Here is a 23,617-nt window from a genome sequence, read left to right on the forward strand (position 1 = left end):
TGCTCTTAACACCAAGCCATCTTGCCAGTCGCTATTATTTGAACTTTTGTTTGTGGTACTGTTGGGGGAGATTATGAAATCTAGGAGGTGCTGGAGAAAGTACCTTATTAGAGGTGAGCTTTGAGAATGTACAGCTTCACCTCACTTCTAGTTCACCTTCTCTGCTTCCTGTGTGCAACTGAAGATGTGATCTCTCGGCTTACTGCTCCAGATTTCTGCAACACAGCCAGCCTATAGACCCTCCGGAACCATAAGTCAAAATAAACACTTTCTTCAATAAATGGCTTCTGGCCATGGCATTTTATCAGGGCAATAGCAAAGTAATTAACACATAGTTTTAGATTATGATTCTGAAGCTTATATATCCACTTTATATCCTGACTGTCAAGTTGGGAGCGTAGGCCCAAGCCCCTTGCATCTATTCCAACCCCCAGGCTTGGTCTGGACTCCAAATCCCAGCAGGCCAGGTTCTGACCCCTCCCTGGCGGTGGTATTTAAGTGATCACAAAAAGAGGAACACATGGTTTCCCTTTCTTCCTCCCAGGGGTTGTGTTGCAGCTTCCTGGTTCCCCTAGGGGCCACCCGGGAGTGCAAATCTCCCATTAAACATGGATATTTCTTAATTAGGCTTGTTTTGATTTGGCTTGATTGGGAATTTTTGCATTGGCAGGGAGCTAATATTAAGAAATATTCCTAACACTGACCTTAGACAACTACTTCAGTTCTTTAAGACTTAATTGCAATGCACACAAAACAATGGGTACCATCTTCTTTAAAAAGCTTTGTGATGAACTAATAAAAATAATGCCTATAAGTTAGGTTCAACAATCATTGAATAAAAGCTATCTGGTGCTTATTTTAAATATCATAAAAGCTAAGAGCACAAAGTCTGCCATCAGACTGCTGAGTCTGTAACCCCAGTTTGCAACTTACAAGCTCATGGTGTTGGGAGTTATGATCCCTATCTTAGTTTCTCCATTTGTACAAAAGGATAAATTGTAGAGTCTACTTCATGGAACAGAGTCTGAGAAATGACTTAGTTATGCAATGAGCAACGGACACTTAACACATATGAAAGCACTGACAAATATTGCTTCTATTAAGATACAGTGTACTATTTGTACCAACTGGGAGTAATAGGTGGTTCTGTGGAAGAGAGTATTCTTTACTATGGCAGATGTTTGATGTGAGATAACAAAAGACTATAAGGATAGGTTGGCTGAGCAAAGAACAGTAAAGGGGGAGAGAGATACAGGCATGGGAATACATGTTCTCCTAGTTTAGAAAAAAAGAAAACCACACATTAGAAGCTTGAGAAACAGTGAACACAGTTTGTGATTATTTATTAATATTAATATAAAACACACATTAAAATATAGTCAAATATATAATAAGGTGAGGACAATAATGAACATAAAAATGTATACAGCAATCCTATTTTCAAAGTGTTTATAAAGCAAAAAGTAAGTTAATTCTCATAAGAGAGTAACAGACAGCTATCTACACACAACAAGAAAATATAATTACTTGCTTCTCTTTTATCATCCAATATTGAAGCTTATTCAAATGCTTACAAGAGCAACTGGCAGTACCTTATTAGTGGGTTGAGAACACTGATCAGGAAGGTGGGAAATGTGTCCACAAAAAAAAAGTCACTGCTCAATATGCATATTACTTGTCAAAGTCTTTGACCCACTAAAACTGAATATTTTACCATGAAAGTATTGTATTACTATTTATTAGTACTATACCTAGAATAGCATCTAGCCATTGACAGACTAGTATAAATAAAATAAACAGGAGAGTAGAACTTTAACCAGCAAGACTCAAGTAACATATTTTAAACATTCTATTCAACAACAGTATAATCCACTGCTTCATTTAAGACAAAATGGTCAATATCAATTGCATTATGGAACATAAAGCAAACTTTAATGAAGTTGATACCATAAAGTATCTGGTTAAGATGAAGTCAATTATAAAAAACTGACAGCAGAGAAACAGAGGAATGTCTCCAAACATTCTGAAGCTGTATAATATATTCCTCAATGATCCAAAAGTTAAAGAGGAAGTGTTATTCTTTTGGTCTGGTCCCTTGAAAGGGCAAGCCACGCCCACTCCCAGCCACTTCTGATCTCTCCATCGTCATCTTAACCTTCCTTCTGTTTCCTCTCTCACTGTGTGCACACGTGTTTTTCTTTTCCTCTTCCTTTTTCTATTTCTGCCTTTCTTTCTCTCTCTCTTCTTTAAGTAATAAATGTTTATCTTTATGTTTAGCCTTATGTCTACTTACTATGTCCTGTACGCCTTTTATCTGCCAACTCCACCCGCCAGCTCTGCCGCTCACTGCGGGGAACCTGCACCGCTCTAGCTGTCTCTGCCTGAACTAGCGGCTGTGGTCACCCCAACATTATATTTTTAAAGAACAAAAGGAAGAGTTGGAGAAAGATCTCTTGAAATAAATAGAATGAAGAAAATGAATGGAATATTCAACGGTAATGAGAATGCCACATATAAAACATATATAATCTGTATGTTTCAGTAGCAGTAAGTTTTGAACAGGATAATTCTAGCACTACACAGTTTGTCTGAAAAGATGACTCTGAATATTGAGACCAAGAAGATACAGTTGTAAGTTAGCATGGTGGCTTACACCTTTCTCCCAGGACTGCGGTGGCTAGGAAGGAGGATCACCATGCCTTTCAGACCTGATATAGGGAACTTATCTCAACAACAAACTGTTCCCTGGGAAGAACAGAATGAACCAAAGCCAACAGAAACACAAAACAACACAATGTACTCAAGGAAAGCAAAACAGAAAAACAATGAGACAAAAGGCTCAGACAAAATTAACAGGATATTTGTAAGATTAAGAAAAAGAGGGAAAAAAGATAGAAATCAGAAATGTCATTAAAGAGTTAAGCAAAACATAGGAGCAAGGAAGTTACTGGAGGTAACAGGAGAACAAAAAGTAGCCATAAAATTCGCTAAACCAACATGTTAACATAAGGGAAAATACAACAAGTGTCTTAGGAGATCACAAAGAATTATTCAACTAAACTTAAAATGAATTCTTAAGGGTGTGGTGACACATATCTTTAACTTCAGCACATTGGAGGCAGACACAGAGGATCTCTGAGTTTAGGTCACACACAGTGAGACTCTGTCTCTAAAACAACAATAAAACCAAACAAAGCCCAAATCTTTGTAATTAAAAGTACACAGAGTGTTATGAAAAGAAGGTAGCTTTAACTTGGTATGTTATCTACTAAGAGCACGCCAAAGCATATGTCATAAACGGAGAGGAATCTTGAAGACAGCGACCTACATACAATGTAGTTGCTTTATAAAACAGCATATTTAGTAATGCTTTGTCTCCTACTTTTATTTATATCATTTTCTTGTTATTTAAAAATTATCCATATGCTGCTTTACCAAAAAACCACTTAAGACATTTCTTTTTGCAAATGAAGACATACATTTTACTAGTATACAGACTTATTTTTATATTAAATAAATGGTAATAATATTTTAAAATTAATTCATGTATGATTGATAACAAGCATTAAGTGTTGGATTTGTTTGCCTATTGTATACCTGCACACCCAGTACAGTAGACAAACTTCTCAGGTGATGGGAAACCCACAGAAAAAGTAAAGAGTAGATTATTTTGTAGCATACTTCAATGTTTTTCAGAGTGGATTCATATTTGATTATATAACTGACAAAGCTCAAATTGGAGCTTTATGTAAATGTGTGGTACAAAATGGCAGAAACATGGTTTTTGTGATTATTTTGGAAATTCTGTTCTGAATTTATTTAACAGTTTTGATTTTTAATCTCTAATCATCAATCCCAACAGCAATTTTATAAATCAACATTCTAACACAAGACAATCCAATGTAATAATTTGAAATCAACAAGCTGAAGAACAATGAAAAGTAAATAGTTTTAAGTCTTTGATTTTTGTAGTTAAAGCATCATGTTTCTATAAGAGCAAAGATTTTATATGTACAATAAGAACAATTAAGTTCGTTAACACACAACAGCCTTGAGTCTGAGCCAACTAGTTTCAGGCAGTATCCGCTGGTGTACCTCAAATCTGCTATACATTTGGTTTTCAGATTTGGTGACTTCACATGCAGACATCTTTTACTGCCACCAAATTGATCATGGCCCCTACATGCAGTTCTGTGACTCCATGAGGGATCATGTGACAATATAAGATGATAGGACCTAGAGTAACACCTTAGATTTTTTTAAAACTTGTACGTGTGTCTAACAGATATGGGAACTAAAACCACATGTAAAATAAAATATCCATATGTTCAGCATATTTATTATAATTCTTAACATTCTCTTTACCTTTATTGTCTGTCTGCTGGTCTGAAATCGCTGCTCGGACACCTGCTGTTGGTGGAGGAGTTTCTCGTTGGCTTCTTTATATTCCTTAGCAGATGACTCTGCTGCTTTCCTGGCATTATGAAGCAAGCTGTTCTGTTGCTGCAAGGAGATAATCCGTTCTCGTAATAAAATAGTGTTGCTACTGGATTTTTGGGCAGGGATATTTTTGCACTTTTCTCTGTTAACTAAATAAAAATAATATTGTCCATAATTTACAATTTCAGATTACATTGATAAAGACACTGTTACTTTTGTATTACACTCTTACCTCTGGCAGGGACCACTGCACGCAAACTCCTCTTTGCGTTCCCACTCTTCTTTTGAGAAGTCATTTTCTTGGTATTCTTATAATGAGAAATATCCTAAATTTGAAAGTTTCAGAAAAAAATTGGTTACTACACAATGACAATGTCAAACAAATTTACATGTCATTTAAAATATATTTAAGTAAATAAAATGAATGAACAATAAAATTCTATACTTGATTCTTAAATTATATTCTCAGAAATCAACCTGAATTAACATTTTAATATATACAATATATATAAAGTTGAACTATCAGGTAAAAGATATTGACATGAAAGCACTCAAAAGAAGGAGAATTTCACTTGAGGACAGTTTTTAAAAGGGGGAGTGGCAGCAATGGGGACACTAAAAGAGTCGTTCATGGATCTAATCTACACGGGGAGTAGAAAAAGACAAGATCTCCTGAGTAAATTGGGAGCATGGGGACCTTGGGAGAGGGCTGAAGGGGAGGGGAGAGGCAGGGAGGAGAGCAGAGAAAAATGTAGAGCTCAATAAAAATCAATTTAAAAAAAGGAGGTTGAATAAAGCAATGGCAATACAACATGGCTACTTCATGAAGCAGTCTCTGGTAGTCTGGGAGCTTTGTTTGGATGCTTCTCCTGGTCTGTTCGAATGTAGACATGAAAAGCTAATAGTAAATGAACCTCAAAGAGTGATAACAACATATTTTTATTGGTATAAATAAAAGAGCCTGGAAGAGGTGGCTCATATTTGGAGGACCAAGGCAAGATGATCACCTCAAGATGCAGACCAACATGGCTCCCACAGGGAGCTCTAAGTCAGCCTGCCTCTGGGTGAGCTGAACGGGGTGTCATGTGTGGCATCAGTTCCGGGGAATCAAAGACTTCTTATTCCTCTACTTCTGGTAAATACTGTTTATTTTCCTGGGATTAGTATCTAAAAGTGTGACAACTAGGTTGTAGTTTTTCAGAAATTATCAAGGAGTTTTCTGGAATGCTACATTGTTGCATTCCAGAATCACACCAGCAAAGCCTGAGCCCTACTGTCTGCATTGATGTCAGCTCTTGGGGTTGTGAGTATTTTCATTGTGCTGTCCTTTGTGATCTTAACCTGAATTCCTGAAGAGGTAGTGATGCTGAACCACTTCTTGTGCACCTATTCGCCACCCAGGTATCCTTTTGGGTCAACTGTTCAGGCCTTGCCCACTTCCAGTTGAATTGTTGTTATCTTTTATGGCTGGAGTTTGAGAGCTTTTTATAAGACTCAACTTTTATCAGATACTGGGCACCAGCCGTGTGGTCTCACTTTCTAAGCAGGATCTTTTGCTTTGCAAAAGTTGTTAATTTTAATGTAATCTAATTTATGGATCTTGGATTAGTATCAGGTCTAAAAATTCTTTATTCACCAAACTCTAGGTTCTGAAGATTTTTCTCTTACATTTCCTTCTATGAGTTTTATAACTTAAAAGTTACGCTTTTATATGTTATGCATAACTTATGCATAAGATTTAAGATTTAGGTATATATTCCTATTTTTGCTTAGGAAAAGCCAAGTGATCCTGCTATTTGTCAAAAAGACTATCCTTCTTTAATTGAAATATTCTTTTCATCTTCATCAAGGATCAGACGCCAAAAATTAATCAGATTTACTTCTAGACTCAGCATTTCATTGCATGGATAAAGTACCCTCTGGGGGTATAGTATCATCCCATGTTACATTGGAACCAATGAGGATTTATGCTACCTCTGTGGAACAAACAAAACAGTTGTTTCAGTTTTGTAAATTTTATTTGGCTTTTTCAATATCTTTACTTCTTTGCTGGGACTCTTTCTTTACTCTTTCTTTATTAATAGACTCTGTTTTTTTTTTCTTTTCTCATGCTGCAACCAATCCATGATTACTCACTGAAGCACTTACAAGAACTGCTTTAATATATTTTGTCTTTTGTTGATTAATTTTTCTTATACAAGCTGTAATATCACTGGTTCTATATATGATGAATGATATCCATTTGTACCCTGAATAGTTGAGACACTGTGTGTAAAGACTTCTGATATTATTTGCATTTTGTTTGAATAGACTTCTTCAATTACACTGTTGAAACAAGAGGCAAAACATCAATTATACAAGTTGAGAATGGAAGCCCAGTCTCTAGAGACACCATAGTTGAAGAGGGGCACAACATTACTGCTTCACAGGGTGGAAGTTCAGGCTCTCCAATAGGCCTCTGCTCTTACTACTAAAACTGAAGACAGAGAGAGCCTTGTTAAAGCTGTCACTTGGCCTACTGTGACAAGACAAGGAGGCTTGGGGCTTGTTAGGTATGAGGTAATGAAAGTCTTCTTCTCTGGGCTTGGCTCATGAGATTACAGATGTTCAGGAATCTCTGTAGTCTCCAGTGAAATGAAGAAGCAGTCAAGGCTCCTCTGTGATCCTCTAACACTGTACCCAGATAGGAGGAGATGGAAGAGCTGCCTCGTTATAAATGGCAAGAGCGTCTAGGTACCCAATAGGCCTTTAACATGGGAAGTAGAGGCAGAAGTGGAGTTGTATTTTTCATGGTATTTGGCTGATATAAGGTAATAATTATATAAAGTTTTCTGTCTTGCAAGGCTAATCCTTTCTTCATCTGGATGGAAGGAGCATGGTGTAATTAGGGACTTTTATAACCTTTATTTATTACACTTTATAGGTTGCAGGTATCTCAGTGTCTGAAATACTTGGTCAGAGTTTCTTTGCTGTGCTGACTTTACACACCCATCCCAGGTCATCAGACCTGTTTGGAATTAGAATTATAGCAAGTTTGTATTAGTTCCTATCTATATAAAGAGAAAATTGATAAAATGATTCATATTAGAATGAATATATTCTTATTTTAAAGGCACCATCTATTAGGACAAAGGGCACAGAAAAAGATTATGTGTGTGTGTGTGTGTGTGTGTGTGTGTGTGTGTGTATACACATATACATGGAGAAGGAGTCTATTTTCCAAACACACACACATACATGTATACATACACACCACACACACACACACATATATACATATATTAGGTATAATATATTCATATATATATATAAAGATCCCATACTTGGTATATTCTATGTATAAAAATATAGATAATTAGCTTATAAAATAGACAGATATGAAAAGGCAGTTTACAAAGAATTATAAATGGTCAATAACCACAAAGAAAAGGTTCAATACCTTTGTAATCACAGAAAACTCTCAATGATGAACCTCAAAACAAACAGAGGTGGCTGAAATGAGAAAGTCTAACACACTAAGTGATGAGATTTCCATTACCACCTGGGGTGTACAGAAAAGTAGCCCCATACATAAAAAGTAAAGTGTCAACCAGAATCTCAGAAACTTACCAGGCATGGAGTAATAATTCATGTTTCAGTTTTTACTACAGAAATAGTCACATTTATTCAACGAATATAAGAATATTCATTGCAACATCATTTGTGGGAAATTTGAAGGGAAGCCTCTCAAATTCCAACAGTGTAATTGACATTGACAATGTGTGGCATGTTCACACAATGAAATATTATTTACAGGACTTAAAATGAATGAACAAGTGACTGAAAATGAATGAACTAGAGAAGTCAGGTACCAGAGGCTTTCCATGACCTACTTCATAATGCTCCAGAAAGAAAATTTAATCAAAACTTTAAAAAATGAAGTGACAAAATTAAAGCAAAGATAATGGTTATTCCAGGGGTTGGTGAGGGAGTTCAATATTTTCCAAATATACTGGCTACAATTTTGTTATTTATTTTCTGTTAAAATCATGTGTAGATTTAATCAAAAGGGTTGACATTTGTTTGCACGTCAATGAGAACTTGAGTTTCTTGTTTACAAACTCATTAGACTGAACATGTATAACTACAAATAAACAAAACAGTCTGTCAAGTAATAATAATATGCAAAAAACAGCACCAACAAAAATATTTTAAGAAAGTTTTTTAAACTAGGGTCTCTTACTGTAAACTAGGCTGGGCTGGCCTAGTGCTTTTGATTCTCCTGCCTCAGCCCCAAATAGTAATTTCTATAGGAAACTACCTATTTATCATTAGTCAAGTAGCAGGAGCATAGTAAGACTAAATAACTTTATTTAAGCAAACAGAAGCATAAATTTCTTTGCTATAAGAATTATAAGCTTACTATTAGTTTTTCATTCTTTCCTCTGTCTGAGACAAGAATATCTTAAGATTTAGAAGCATAGTGTTTATTTTCATTTTGTCTTGCAAATATAGCAAAGTGGTTCTGAAAATGATTCAAAAGTATTTTTACTGTGTATTTTCAAGAAGACATAATTTTAGGGATTCAAATTTAATCAATGGCACATGTAACAACCTGAGTTAGGATGAGGTTAAGGACACAGTGTAGAACTAAGCTAAGCTCTTACCTTCAGGGCTTTGCCATCCTCATGCAAGCATGTCCGCATTTCCCTTTGTTGAGCATAGCTAGCTTCTGTTTGATCAGTTTCTTTCTGGTCTCCACCATCTTCTAAAGGGCTTATTTTCTGGGATGTTTCCACAATAATTGTTCCCAAATTTTGAGACATTTGTGTTTCAGAATCACTGCTTCAAATTAAAACAAAAGAGGGGCAATGAGGCTATAAACCCCAAGAAGACACACTTGCATATGCACTCTCTACACATGATGGCCAATGGCATAGGTCATAGATCATATACAAAGACAGAAGCATAATTTAAGCACTCATTGGTTCTCAACATTAAATCCATTTAAACTTCTTTACAGATCTAAAGAATTTCATCAAGAGACTAGGTAACTGGCTCCATCCCTGCTAGCACTCCTGCAACCTTCTGTGGAGAGCCAGCTCGGGAAGCACAGGCTGCCTCACTGCCAGTTTCTGGGCCAGGGTACACAGAGTTTAATTATTTTTTTAACAGAAAAAATTTCCCACCAGGCATAAAATGTTTGTCTCTTGGGCTTCTACCATGGGTTATAGTTTCATTTCTTATGATTGAAATAGTACATCCACTATGAACCAGGAAGTTTTGTAACATAAGGGTTAAAGTGGTAAGTATATAAAATAGGGAAAATAGTCTGAAAACACTGACTTCTTGTAACTTGTTTCATCCTAACAATTTGGAAAATGGAACCAAATAAGAATAAATAAGATACACAGTACACTAGTAGTGGTGTGTCCAAGAGAAAAACAAATTAAGCCATGAAGAGATTAGACATTTTGAAGGTCATTTACTAGCCATCACAGACATGCAAATTAAAACTACATTAAGAGGCCATCTCACTCCAGACAGAAGAGAAGTCATTACAAAAATGAATAACAAGTTCTGGCAAGGATGTCAACAAAAAAGAACTCTCATATAAGACTATGAGATTGAAAACTAGAAAAACCATTGTAGAAATCAGCATAAAACTTCAAAGAATAAAACTAGATCTCTCCTGTGATCCATCTTGGCCATTCTTGGGTATTTACCCAACGGACTTCAAGTCAATATGCCAAAGAGATACTTGTACAATGTTACTCACAGTAGATAAGCTTTGGAAGCAAACTGAGTGTCCATAAACACAGGAATGGATGAAGATGATGTATGTTATACAAAGGACACAGTGGAAATTTTTTCTACCAGGAAGAATGAAGTTACATTATTTGAAAGAAAATGGATGCAACTGGAGATAATCACTAAGTGATGAAGTCATTCTCAAAAAGGCAAATCTCATATTTTCCCTTTTGCACAAATAAGGTTTTATACAGACATATAAAAGCACATCTAACATGATAGTAGATGTGGTGGTTTGAATAAGAATGACTCACATAGGCTCATATATGTGAATGCCCAATCACCAGGGAGCAGAACTGTTTCAAATGATTAGAAATACTAGGAGAGGTCGCCCTGTTGGAGTAGGTGTGGCTTTGTGGGAGGAAGTGTGCCACTGAAGGTGGGCTTTGAAACCCCAGTCTCTCTCTACATGCTGCCTAAGGATCAGAATGTAAAGCTGTCAGCTTCTTCTCAAGTACCACGTATGCCTGTATGTTGCCATACTCTCTGCCATGATGATAGCCTCTGAAACTGTAAGCAACCCCAGATTAAATGCTTTCCTTTATGAAAGTAATTCTGGTCATGGGGTCTCTTCACAGCAATGGAGCAGTGACTGAAACAGAAGGAGTGAAACTGTTTAGAAAAACAACAGAGAGTGAGGGGTACAGATAGAATATGCTGGCAGCATAACAGAGACTTGAACGAAGATATAACTCAGTACCGTATAGAGCTACTATTAAATTTTATCATTTTAAAAACATGGATATATCTGAACTCACGTATATACATGCTTCTTGAGACATCTTTAGGGGAAAAACTCAAGACTTATTCGAATTTTTGTAATCAAAATGATTTTGAGATGCTTTACTGCCTTGGTCACTCTAGAACATGCTCAAGCTTATGCTGATGTGACGTAACAAGAATTCAAGTTCACATCCTAAGAACTGTCCACTAAGGATTACTTAGAAGAACTTTGGAAGGCTAAAATTGTGAAAGTCTCTCTGACATGTCCATTCTAAAACACTCATACTATTAAATATATCATTTTTTCAACAGTACCTAAACAACTAGCATTTTTTACTCAATTAACTTGCTCTATAGACTTCTGTATAACTGTATGTTCCTCATCTGCTGAGATCTTTGGGACTCATGGTTCTACATTGTATTTTCCACCCCTTATATTTATATCTGTTTTCAGATTCTCGGGTGCTGTTTTAACGATAATATTGGTAAGCATGCTTTGTTAGGATCCAGACACACTGTTAGTGTAACAGTGCTCTAAAATAATGTAGGGTGTGGGTGGGCAGCAGGTAAGGGTAGAACACTTAGTTATGGTTCAGTCCTCCGTGTGAAGGTAGAAAAAAGACAGCCTAGCTTGATAAGAATCGCCTTTAAAAACCCAAGAAGACTTACAGAAATCAGGTGTGTGTGTGTGCATGTTTGTAGGATATGTCTGAGTACATTCTTGTGTGTGCATGCACATGAGTGCATGTGTGTGTGTATGCCTGTGGAGGTCTGAAGTTTATATCCTGTATTTTCCTCAACTGTTCTTAACCTTGTTAGATACAAGTTCTCTCACTGAGCCCAAAAATCAACAATTACATAACTCTGTGGTCAGTGAGCTATAGCATTTACATGTCTCTACATCAATACCCCCTGCCATGAAAGAGATAGCTATGTGTCATAAAACATGCCTTTTCACGGGTGCTAGGGATAAGGACTCACGTGGAAGGTGTTTCCTGTCTGACTCAGTCATCTTCCCAGTCCCAGATCTTCATTTTAAAACATTTATGAATGGTTCTTTTATAATGCTCTGATACTTTATTTAGGTTTGATTTAAACAACTTCTTTCTGTTTTATTTTTAAATGTCAGAATAGCAACATACCAAATTTATAAATTCTATCAATATTCTGAAACTCAGCATGTTTTAATAAGATCATGTTTTAATAAGTTTTAATATTCTGACATTTTATTAACATGGATATTTCTATTTGTAATCCCCACTTCCATATGTCCAAAACTTAGCAAGAATTCAACATGCAATGTCTAAAATGGGGAAAGTGGCATGATTATTATATTTAGTCATATATTTAGTGATAGATTCATTCAAAATTATCTCTTTGAGGTAGAGTGACTTTAGAGATGGGGCAGTGTTTTATTTTTCTTATTTTCCTTCCATTTTCTCATTTTCAAAAAAATTGATCAGTGTAGGCATTGTGTCATGCACATGGGATCCACTCTCTGATGAGAAAGTTGTACAATCATTAGGCACTAAAAGTCCATACTCTAGCCAGGAAAACACAGATATGAAACACAATACATTTGAAAGGTTATGCAGTGCGCTATAAGCTAACAAAAGTCACTGGAAAACAAACTATGAAGAGGAAGAGGAAGAGGAAGAAATCTGGAGTCCAAGGTGTAAAATGAGGCAATAATCTGGAACAGAATGACCTTAGGGAAGTCTTAGAGAAAAGGCAAAGTGCATGGATGGCTAAGAAATTCATGCCACAGAAGGTAGGGCGCAGCTGAGACAGGTGTCCCTGACCAACAAGAAAAAAACAGCAGTTCGCTGTGGCCAGACAGATGAGAACTTCCTGGCTAGGAAACTTGACATATGATGAAATGCATGTCAGGGTTGTAACAACAGAAGTGAGGAGGATAGTCAAAGAGTGTTTTTAGAAGAAACGCATGATAATTAACCAATTGATTAGAGCTTGGGAATGACTTACTCAAAGATGATTCCAGGGTTTTGTTCAGAATAAGTGAAAGAATTGTTGCTATTTAGGAAGGGATTCTGTGTGGGGAAGCTTGAGAGTACAACTTAGGAAATCAGACACAAAATATAATGTTAAGCTGACTTTTAACTTAATTAATCTTAAATTCAGGAGAGAAGTGTACATTAATTAAATCTTGGGGTGGCTGCAATGACAGTAGGAAAGTATTTAAGGATTGTATTAACAAATGCTATGAAATCAGAAAAGAATGTAAACTAAGAAAAGAGAAGATATCCAAGGATTTAAACTCCTAAAAACAAAGAAATGGGAGAAAAGTGAGAAGAAAACAACAAATAGCACAGCCTTGAATGTCATCGATGGTGAGGTGGCTCTGTCAGTGATTGCCACATACAAAGCAGAGCAAGGTGAAGTGTAGACATCAACTCTATCAGAAAGTGTTGACAGATCAAATGAGGCAAAGATTGAAAGTTGCCCTTTGCATTTGTTGATTATGGTCATATAGATAAAAGAAGATATTCTAGAAAATGATGAGGTATAAAAATTTGGAAATAAGGAATAAAAAAATTGCTTTGACACAAGGGTAGTGATGGATATTGCCAATCTTCTGATTTCCAGACATGGCCTATTTTCATCTCATTTAGGATAATAGATGTGACTAATACGGTGTCTCTCTCCTAACTGTTAATGTAATGGACTGAGGAGCTAAATGGAAACAGTCCTAGCTACTGCCTCCACAAACAGCAGTGCGATTCCCAAGGGAAAGTTATTCTACCTTGAGAAATAGGATCCTTCTTTTTCTGTTGTTGAAATAAATAGAATGACCAATACCAATCTGGGGGAGGAAAACATTTCTTTCAGATTATAGATAACAGTCCATCATTGAGGGAAACCAAGGTTGGGACTCAAGGAAGGAGCCTGGACCCAAAAATCATGGAGGACTCCTGATTGCTGGCTTGTTTCCAGGCTCACATTCAGCTACCTTCCTTACATAACCTAGGCCCATATGCCCAGAGATGGTACCATCCTCAGTGGAATGTGGTCTTTTATAACAATTACAAACCAATAAATGGCTCACAGACAGGCTCACAGGATTATGTGGTAGAGGCAATTTCTCAACTGAAGTCCCGACTCACACATGTCAGGCTGACAATGAAAATAAGTCATCACAATTCTCAAACTACTAAGCACAAGATCAAAATGATGAGAAACAAAATCTCCAGTGTGTTATTTGGTTAAAAGTTGATAGAGGACAACTTTAACCTATAAGATTTATTTTTGAAACTATGCATTGCTATCAATGAAATAAAAAAATAAATATTAATTAAATATATTTTTATGTGGGATTCCCCTCTGAATACTGTGAATATGTTTTATTACCATTGGTAAATAAAGAAGTTGCTTTAGTCTATGTCAGGGCAGAATAAAGGCAGGTTGGAAATAGAAACAGAGATATAGAGAGAGAGTAGGTGGAGTCAAAAAGACGCCATGTAACTGCTAAAGAAGACAGATGCTGGAACCTTACTGGTAGGCCACAAACTCATAGTGATACATCAATTAATAGAAATTGGTTAATTTAAGATGTAATAGTTAATAAGAAGAAGTCTGAGCTAATAGGACAAACATTGTTGTAATTAATATACTTTCTGTGTGATTATTCAGCTATGGGAGGCAGGGAAATAAGCAAGTAGTCTCAGGTTGCAAATGGCACCCACTGTATGGCACATGGGTTCACATAAGACCTAAAAATGTTTGGGAGAGAGAGAGAGAGAGAATGCTTCTAGACCACTAAAACAGGAGCCAAGTGTAGTTTCATGGTAGCCACATTATTTTACATAGGCTCTGTTTGCTGGCAGTGAGCAGAGGTGTGGCTCCTTTAAGAGGAAGTTTCCTATCTCAGCATTAGTAGCAAAACCTGCATGGTTTCCTGGTTCTGGTTGGTAGCACTAACTCTGGCTGTCCTGCACTTAAATGGGGTTGGTGAGCAGTATGCTACTAGTTGCTTAATGGCAACAGAGACCTGCTGTGTCCTTGGAGCTGGGAAGGTGAGCATGGCTCACAGAGGTGGTGAATGTACCTCTGCTATGTTGGACTGGGCAGAGAAAACAGGCAGGGCTGCAGAGTTAGTCCTAGCCATTCCTGCTTAACATTTAAAAGAAAAAAGCACACCTGGTCAGAAAATGATTACAGATACACAATAAAGACAGATTTAGACTAAAACAAATCTTTGAGCAAATCACAGTTTGTTTTTTAAAAAATATGTAGAGAGGAAAAAGAATACAGACAAGAGAACAGATAGTCATAGATTAAGGAAATAAAGAGAATAAAATAAATATTAAAAAGTAATAAAGTAAATAAAAAGCCATGCAAAGTAGAAAAATACAAATAGAATCTGGATTGTGTATATTACTGCATTGTTTTTAAATTTTTTAACTTTTAATGAGCTCACTTCACAGAGACATTTGAATCAGGGGACTGTTAAGTTAAAACAACATAAAGGTATCTTGACTTCAAAATTTGGGTCTAAGGATATTTTGCTTTGGAAAAGAGGTTCTGCTTTTGTTTCCACAGAAGATAAGAACCTGTGGATTCCTTCAAGTTTAATGAGGTTTTATGGAACAAGAACCTCTGAAAGGTCTCTGTAAACCCTAAGAATACTTCACCTACCAGTAGGAAGCAGTTTGGAGAAAACAACACCCAAATTCCCAAAATGATTGTTTATAAATGTTTGTTTTCATTTAAAGGGAGATATGATTTAGAAATGAATAAATTACATTGGTATGAACTTTGGTCTATTGATACAAGTTTAAGGTCAATTTGTTACATTGTGTATATGTATTTCTGCTCATTTATGGTATGATGTTTATGTAGCTCATTTAAAATGTAATGTATAATTAAGAAATATACATTAATAGATAATCATTTATAATAATCAAACTTATAGTCATGTTAGGTTTTCTAGATGTACAGAGATATATTCCAGATTGATAGGTAATCTTTAAATATTTCAAAGATCTACAGAATATGGCATTTAAAATATTTCAGTAACAGACTTTCCTCGACAATGAGGTATGTCTTCTTCTTACAGAACCATTTACTTCAGAGAAATTGATGGGCATTGAAGAAACTTGTTACAGAATTTGCCTTCAATGTGACAAGGTTAGTCATTTGGACAGAAAACTGCTTTTGCCTGAACTGCTTGATGGTATGCTGTATGAACTGAACACACAGGAAAGTGACTGTTGAACTTGCCAAAAGAAGGTAAAATGGTCCTTCAGGGTTCCTGCTTCATGAAAGAATCTGCCAAAGATTCTGCAGTACATAGAAGAAAGCAACTGACAAACTTTGCCAGTACAAGGCAAAACAGATCTTCAAATTTCCTGCTTCATGGAAATAGTATGGGCCTATAGGCTGAAGATGGATTCTCCAATGTTACAGAAGAAATTTGGGTGACTATCCAGCCTCTCTCATTTCTAGAACTTTGGAAATTGCTTACAAAGCACTTCCTAATTACTTAGGTAATATATCCTTCTGAGGTCTTTGTTGGAGTTGAAGACAGATAATTATAGCTTTCCCTCCCTCCCTCCCTCTATTTGTATACACACATATGTGCATGAATGCCATAATCATGTGCAATAATCAGAGGCCAGGTCTTAGAAGTTGGGTCTCTCCTCTCTCACAATAGTCCTAAGAATCAAAATCATGTCATCAGGCTTGGTACAGACTTTACCCAGTGTGTATCTCACTTGTCCCATAAACATGCCTCTTTAGTTTCTTTATCTGTCTAAAGACTAGAAATTTCATTTTGTAATCATTTAAAATGTTTCCCAAACCTACCAGCACATTGGAACCAGTTAACAATCTTCTAATAAAACTGATGCTTCTAGTTCACCTCAAAAATTATAGTAACATTGATTTGAAATGCTTGAACTTGGAATTTTTATAGGACCTCTTTGTTAATATAATATGTAAACAGTTGCTCAGGCTCAGAAAACAATTCTGCAAACTATACCATTTTGCCATTTGGAGAACTTTGATATAAAGAGCATTAGAACACCCGAGAAACAGGCTCGGAGACAAGGGCTTCCTTCACCTTTCTTTCCTGTCTATTGCTCTTTATCTTCCCCCAAGTAATGACAAGCATTACCCTAGTTCACATGTGGTGGTTTCAGTGAGAAATGTCTCTCACACTATTGGATTAGTGTCACTGTTTAGTGAGGTTTCAGTAGTGAAGCCTTTCCGGAGTAAGTTATGTCACTATGGGTGGACTTTGAGACTCGGAAACTCCACTCATTCTCTGTTATGTACTTGAAGTTCAAGATGAAATGTTTCCTGTTCCTGCTGCATGCCTGCTGTCAGCTGGCATGCTGTACCCACCATTATAAACTCCAATGCTCTGGAAGCATAAACAAAATTAAACTATTTCTTCTACAAGTTGCTTTGATTATGGTATTTTATCAAGTGATGGAAGAGTAGTTAATATAGACCCTTTCCTCCAAAGCAAAACATAAAATGTATATACACTCTCATGAAATCCTCTAATCTACCATGGTCAGCAAAAGAAGACCCCCCAGTACATAAAGGACCCACTCTGACCAGGAAAAAGGCTTAGAACACCATGAAGAGAATGACATCATTGGATCTCTTCCTCCCAGCCCTTTGCTCTTATTTTGGACATTATATAGTTATGCTTTTTTTATATCTACATTTCTATATAACTGTCCATTTCTTGTGGAAGCTAAGCATAAAAATGGATACTTTTCTCCAATTCTTTAGGCTTTCATTCATCTCCCACTGTAATGTAAAACTTTGAAAAATAAATGACCTATTTTGCTCTAGGTCTCTTGTTACAGGAAAGTAAGCCATGATACTGAAGGGGGTGAGAAAGGTATCACCTCCCCCACCTGACCCCCACAGAAATTCCCACTATGTTTTAAGGTCATTTTCATTTTTATGCCCATAGCTAAGAAAAATATCCCCAGTCATCCCATATCTAAAATAGAATACTGCAGAAGAGATTAAAGCAAACAAAACAAAACTAGAGAAAATAAATAGAGGAGGTATATACTATGATGAAACAAGGCAAAAATTTTAAAACCATGGTGAAGTGGACAAATTGTTAGTAACTCTAACAGGGAACTTTTGCAGCGGTCTAAATAAGATGTGCTGTCATTCCTTTGCCTCTGTGCTTCAAATGAATACATGAGTGTAGAGCCTGGTGTACGACCACGAAATGTACAGACTTCTAGTACTTGCTTCTTGATATTCAATGGGGCTAAACGACTCAAGAATACAAATCTGTACAACTCTTAAGTAAATTTTAACTTCCATCCAGTTAAAGTTTGTACAATGACTTTCCATAATACACACATAAAATAATTAGTGAAGATGGTTCTTAATTTAAAGGCTGTTAAACAGCTTGTAGACATCTGGTAACAAGCTGAAATGGGTCATTCAAAATTTATCTAACTAAATTAAGGGGGAAAAATGTTTCTCCTCCCAGGTTGGCATGTCACAAGATAACTAAACCGACTTAGTAGGCTTGCTTGGGAATCCTTAGCTGTCAGTGGTGAATATGCAAAGGGCCAGCAAATTAAATCAACCTGCCAAACTGTCAATTTCAAGCCTCATGACTGCAGGAAAATAGCATCACTGGAAGAAATCAAGCATTGCCTTCTTTTGGGTTTCCTGGCACCTATTCAAATACTCATGCAGTTGTGGCTAATTTTGCATGCAAATTTCAGTCAATAAGCTCAGAACAAGACCTCCCAAGATATTTCAAAGGCTCTGACAGTATTTTTTCTGAATACCAAATCGACAGTAGTTGAAATTCAATCTCAATTTGCCAGTGCTTTACATATGCACACTGTCCCCACCACAGAGCTAAGTTAATGAGAGCCTTACCTGCCTTCACTCACATCCTCCCAGCCGTCCTTGCTGAGGTTCTCAATGTGGCTCATAACCTTGATGGAGTGATTGAGAAGTGTGTGGTGGCGACCCACAGAGATCTTTTTCTTGGCAGCTTTAAATTTCACCTTGGTAGTGGTTGTCTTGCAGTCACACGGCCGGGCTCTCACCTCTCTGGTGGCCATCTCAGATTTAGCTTTGTCTGTGGGGTGGTGGAGCTTCTCTCCTGAACTCACCACCTCTTCGCTGTCATTTCTCAAAGCCTTGGCTTCTGCCACTTGTCTCCTCAGGGTGGTGACTTCCCTCTCCAGCTCAGTGATTTTTATTTGAAGTTCACCTTTGTCATTTTCTACATCTCTACTCACCTTCAGTAGGTGCTCTAGCTCTTTTTCTCTCGCTTCAGAATCTTCTTGATAGTGTTTTAAATGGGATTTCAGGAAATCGTTTTCTTTCTTTAATTTTTTATTCCCCTCTTTTAATTTTCTTGACTTTTGCTCAAAAGATTTTAGCCGATTTTCCAACTCAATGACCTAAGCAAGAAGGATTAATTTATTTCTTTAAAATTTAAGAGCATAATCTACTTTATTTCTAATTATCATCTCTAACTGAGAAAGAAAGTTACATTTAGTACAAGGACAAAATGAATCTAAAGCACTTAATTCCTAAATAATTCTAAGGTGATGTAGATGAATACATTCAGAAATGCAATAATGCATCTGTTGAACAAAGGACAGATGGTAAAAGAAGTTAAAATCCTATGCAAAGTGATACAGAACTAAGGATGTCAATGAGCTGCAGAGTTCTCTAAGACTTTAGGTGCTTTTATTATATGATCTCACTGTGAGAAGAAATATTTTCAGAAAATCAACTGTTTATAGAAATAGCCTAAAATAGGTTCATGTAGAAACTATTAGTAAATGCTCGAGAAACACATTAAAAAGCGATGACAAAATAAATAACCTGAAACAGTTTTATTTCTAAATTAGAAAAGTATCATTTTAACTTTCATGGCATCCTTATTTCATACAATAAAATCTTTTTTTCCAAAAAAATAATGTTCAACAATCTAAAATTATAAGAATTTGAAGGCTGTTTATAAGTAAAACATTTACATTTATTTCAATGAATATTGCTCCTGCTGTAGGATACAGTGATGATCATATACAATGATGGTCCTATGTTTCGACAGTCACTGGAAAGACATACACTTGCACATCTTAAAGTAATATATGATAGAATATAAACACTGTAGGTCTAACACCAAGGACAGAATTATTATAACTGTTACAAAAGGAAGTTTGGATTTAGAACTTGTAAAATAACAAGAATTGTTATTTGAAAAATAACATTTAACTATTTTTCAAAATAGTTTTATAAGTATAATTGAAACAGAAACTCCAAAACTGCTTTTGCAAAGAATCACTGACTCTTCATTTGAGCCTGCAAGACAACTAAAGCAGAAGAGCCAGACATCTATGTCTTTGTTTTGAATTTGTGTGCTGGCTCAAGAAACACATGGTTATTTTCTCTAACCTTATATCGAATCATCTAGAATTCCACAATGAGTCATAAGGTCAGATACCTCTACACCTCCAAATGAGGATAGCTATCCACGAGGCCAAAAAGCTGCATTCTCAGGGACTAACAGATTAATAATTTAACACTTTATTGGACCGCCCTGATGATGGCTCTGAGCTGACATAAAAATGGGCAGACCACACCTTGACCGAGACTGCTCAATTCACACCTCTGTTTTAAACTAAACCTAGAACTCCTGTCAGTCCATGTATTGTGAACTCCAGTGGAAAGCTGGCACTGAAGCCCTTTATTGTTCTTTTCAGTCATGTGTCTTTGGGGCTGGTCAGAGAGCTCAGTCAGGAAAGTACTCAACTCCAGCACAAAGATCTGAGCTTTATCCCCAGAACTTACATACAAAAGCCAGCGTGTTCTAGAGCTGGGGAGGAAGGACAGGTAGACTCCTATATCTCACAGACCAGCTAGCCCAGCCTACTTGACAGGTGAGTGACTTATTCTAGACCAGAAAAAAAGAAAAGAAGAGAAAAGTAAAGAAAGAAATGGTGGTTTGTGTCTGAGGTGGTCTCAGATCTCCACAAGTATGCATATGCACATACCACACCACACACATAGGAATATACACATGCAAGAAAGAAATTCAGACATGTTTGATGTTGGAGGCTCCTAAACCTAGCTACTCAGGACATGAAGGACAGAATGCTGTAAGGCCAAGGCCAGCCTGGGCTACAGAATGAGTACAAACCCAGCCTGTGCAGTTCAATCTAAACCTTGAAACCATTACATCGAACCTGATAATGTATTTTGTAAGAAGAAATATATTGAGACAAATGCTACAATTTGAAAGCAGCATTCACTATCAGTGATAGTAGTGCTGTATTGTGACTGCATGCTGACATAGACTGTCCTATTAAAATACAGAAAACCATACTAAATATATATGTTATAAACTCTCTCTCTATATATAAAACTCTATATATACTTTTTTAAAATAAATATATGCATATATATGGCTGGACAAATAGATTGTTGGTAAGTAACTTGCCTAGGATGCATAAAACCCCTAAATTCAATCCTTAATGCTACATAAATCTAAACATAAAGCTAATATTAAAAAGTAAGAAATTAATATGTTAACTTGATTCAAGTTCAATGAAAATAATTACTATTCTGTTTTCTGGGTCTGAATGCATTTCTAGACCCATAATGTTAGCTGTCAGTTGTAGAGGGTAGAAAGAAGTCATAGTTTCCTTAGGCTTTTCCTTCTAGAGGAATAGTTATAGACCATGAATCTATACAAACAAAATTATACAAAACAGTGAGGAAAATACTATCTTGAAACAAATCTGATACATTAATACAAAGTATAAACTATCCCAGCTGATGGGACATTGATGGCATTAGTGTTTCACCTTTCTTCACAATGAATGAATGTGAGCCTGTCTCAGTCTCTCGCCTATTATGTTCACCTGGTAAGTGTCATTCAGTAGCAGTGAGGTGACATCCTTTGTTACAAGACAGTAGCAAGGCCTCATGAAAAGTCGCTACAAGTCTATCCACAGGTACAGGAAATAAAGGCAGTAAAGTGAAATTGCTTATACATGTTTGCATTTTCAGTCTTGTTTATGAAGTGATGCTTTAGTAATACCAAAGACTAATCCAGAGTAGCTAGGTAACAGTCAGAGAGCCCATTACTGAAAGATAAATCTTCAATAATATGGCTAGTAAATGTTTATCCACTTGGAATCATTTCTTTGAACCTGACAATACATTTTGTAAAAAGAAATAAGTTAATATGAATACTAATATTTGAAAGCAGCATTTTACTATCAATGAGAGTAATGCTGTATTGTGTCAACAGGCTGACCTGGACTGTCCTATATAATACAGAAAACTACACTAAATCATAGGGAATTTTTTTTGACAATAAGTCACAGATATTTAAATTATGAAGATATTGTCATCTTACTTTGGTAGAGCTATGAATAGGAAAAGCAATCTGTGCCTGTTGCAGATCAGGGCCTCCTGACCCACTTGTAACTTGAACTGCTCACTTATAACTAAGAGGCACATATACTCTAAATTTTGTTAACTTTTCTTCTTTTCATTTTCTCCCCTCCATCTATAAAAATGTTTTTAATCTATGTCCAAGGAAGCACAAATGTTTACCCATCTATTTTTCTAACATTGATTTTGTTAACCCATTTTGGCAAGCCAATGATTTTGAATTATGAATTTAAATCAAGGATTCACACAAGGTTTAAGTTCATGAGCCCTCGTTTTAAAATATAATCCTTTATGGTAAAATTCAGATTTAACTTGCTCAGCTCAATATCTTAAAGATTGGACTACCTTCTGTAATGTCTGCTCCGGTATTGCTTTCTCATTCTTCTCTGGAGTACTCTTCTTGACCCCAGCATCTTCATGGTGTCTAAAGAGTTGTTCTGGAAGCAAATGAATAATATATTAGAGTATATCATATATTGCTGAGACACTGTACTATCATTTTAAGAGGAAAGGTTTTGTGGTTTTTCAATTATGAATAATCTAGTCTACTGTCAAGTATTTGACCAGAACAAAATGGTGACCGCTCTTAAGAGCTTTTTTTGGCCACATAATTACATATCTTTATAGTGTCGTAGTTTTTTCCGGCAGTGTTAAGATTTCAAAGGTACAATAGATCTGCAGGCTAACAATGCGTACTTTCATTCCCATGGTCATGCTTTTGTAGACTATGCTGCCTTTACCTTAAAAGCAGAATTCATTGCCGTTTTATCTACAGCGACTACCAGTTTTGTTCTGCTGATCCTGTTCCCTGCCATGAGGATCAGAGTGATCACTGAACAAAGCCAACAGTAATGGAATTAGAGACTGAAACCATAACAGTGCATGAACCTTTCCTTCCAAGGAAAGACTGTGCACACGCAGGTTAACCATAAAAGCCTCAGAGCTAGAGGAGCTACAGCTTCACTTCCTAAGAAGTGGGTGAAGTTGTGTGATAAATCACTCCTGCACAGGCTGGCAACTAACTACCACAGCTTCTCGGTGTAGCAAAAACCTGTAAGCAATTTACCAAATTCAGTGAAACATTGTCACATTTTCTCCATTAATATTAAAATTCATCGAAACCTATAACTATTTTATTTACAGATAAGTTACAGTGATGAAGTTACCATTTTTTAGTGAGTTCCTTAACTGTCTCTTAAGTATAACGTTCCTAAAGAACAAAGCAGGG

The 23,617-nt window shown here is 36.3% G+C and overlaps 1 protein-coding gene across 21 annotated transcripts in view; it reads right to left on the minus strand.

Moving 5' to 3' along the window:
• The window catches only part of Cntln (centlein), a 254,984-nt gene that overhangs the window by 62,350 nt on the left and 169,017 nt on the right, over positions 1 to 23,617 (minus strand). For 18 of the 21 annotated variants that reach the window (XM_087904885.1, XM_085686220.2, XM_085686219.2 and 15 more), the window contains 5 exons: positions 22,735 to 22,826; positions 18,847 to 19,379; positions 9,087 to 9,264; positions 4,673 to 4,766; positions 4,366 to 4,589 (listed from right to left, as the gene is read on the minus strand). In XM_087904885.1, the coding sequence (XP_087761011.1) occupies positions 4,366 to 4,589; positions 4,673 to 4,766; positions 9,087 to 9,264; positions 18,847 to 19,379; positions 22,735 to 22,826 (1,121 nt within the window). The remainder of the gene's footprint in view (positions 1 to 4,365; positions 4,590 to 4,672; positions 4,767 to 9,086; positions 9,265 to 18,846; positions 19,380 to 22,734; positions 22,827 to 23,617) is intronic. The other 3 variants (XM_085686221.2, XM_085686218.2, XM_087904881.1) reach the window with 1 other exon arrangement.

The sequence above is a fragment of the Myodes glareolus genome, chromosome 3, assembly GCF_982192425.1.
Source record: "Myodes glareolus chromosome 3, mMyoGla1.1, whole genome shotgun sequence".
NCBI classification, from domain to species: Eukaryota; Metazoa; Chordata; class Mammalia; order Rodentia; family Cricetidae; genus Myodes; species Myodes glareolus.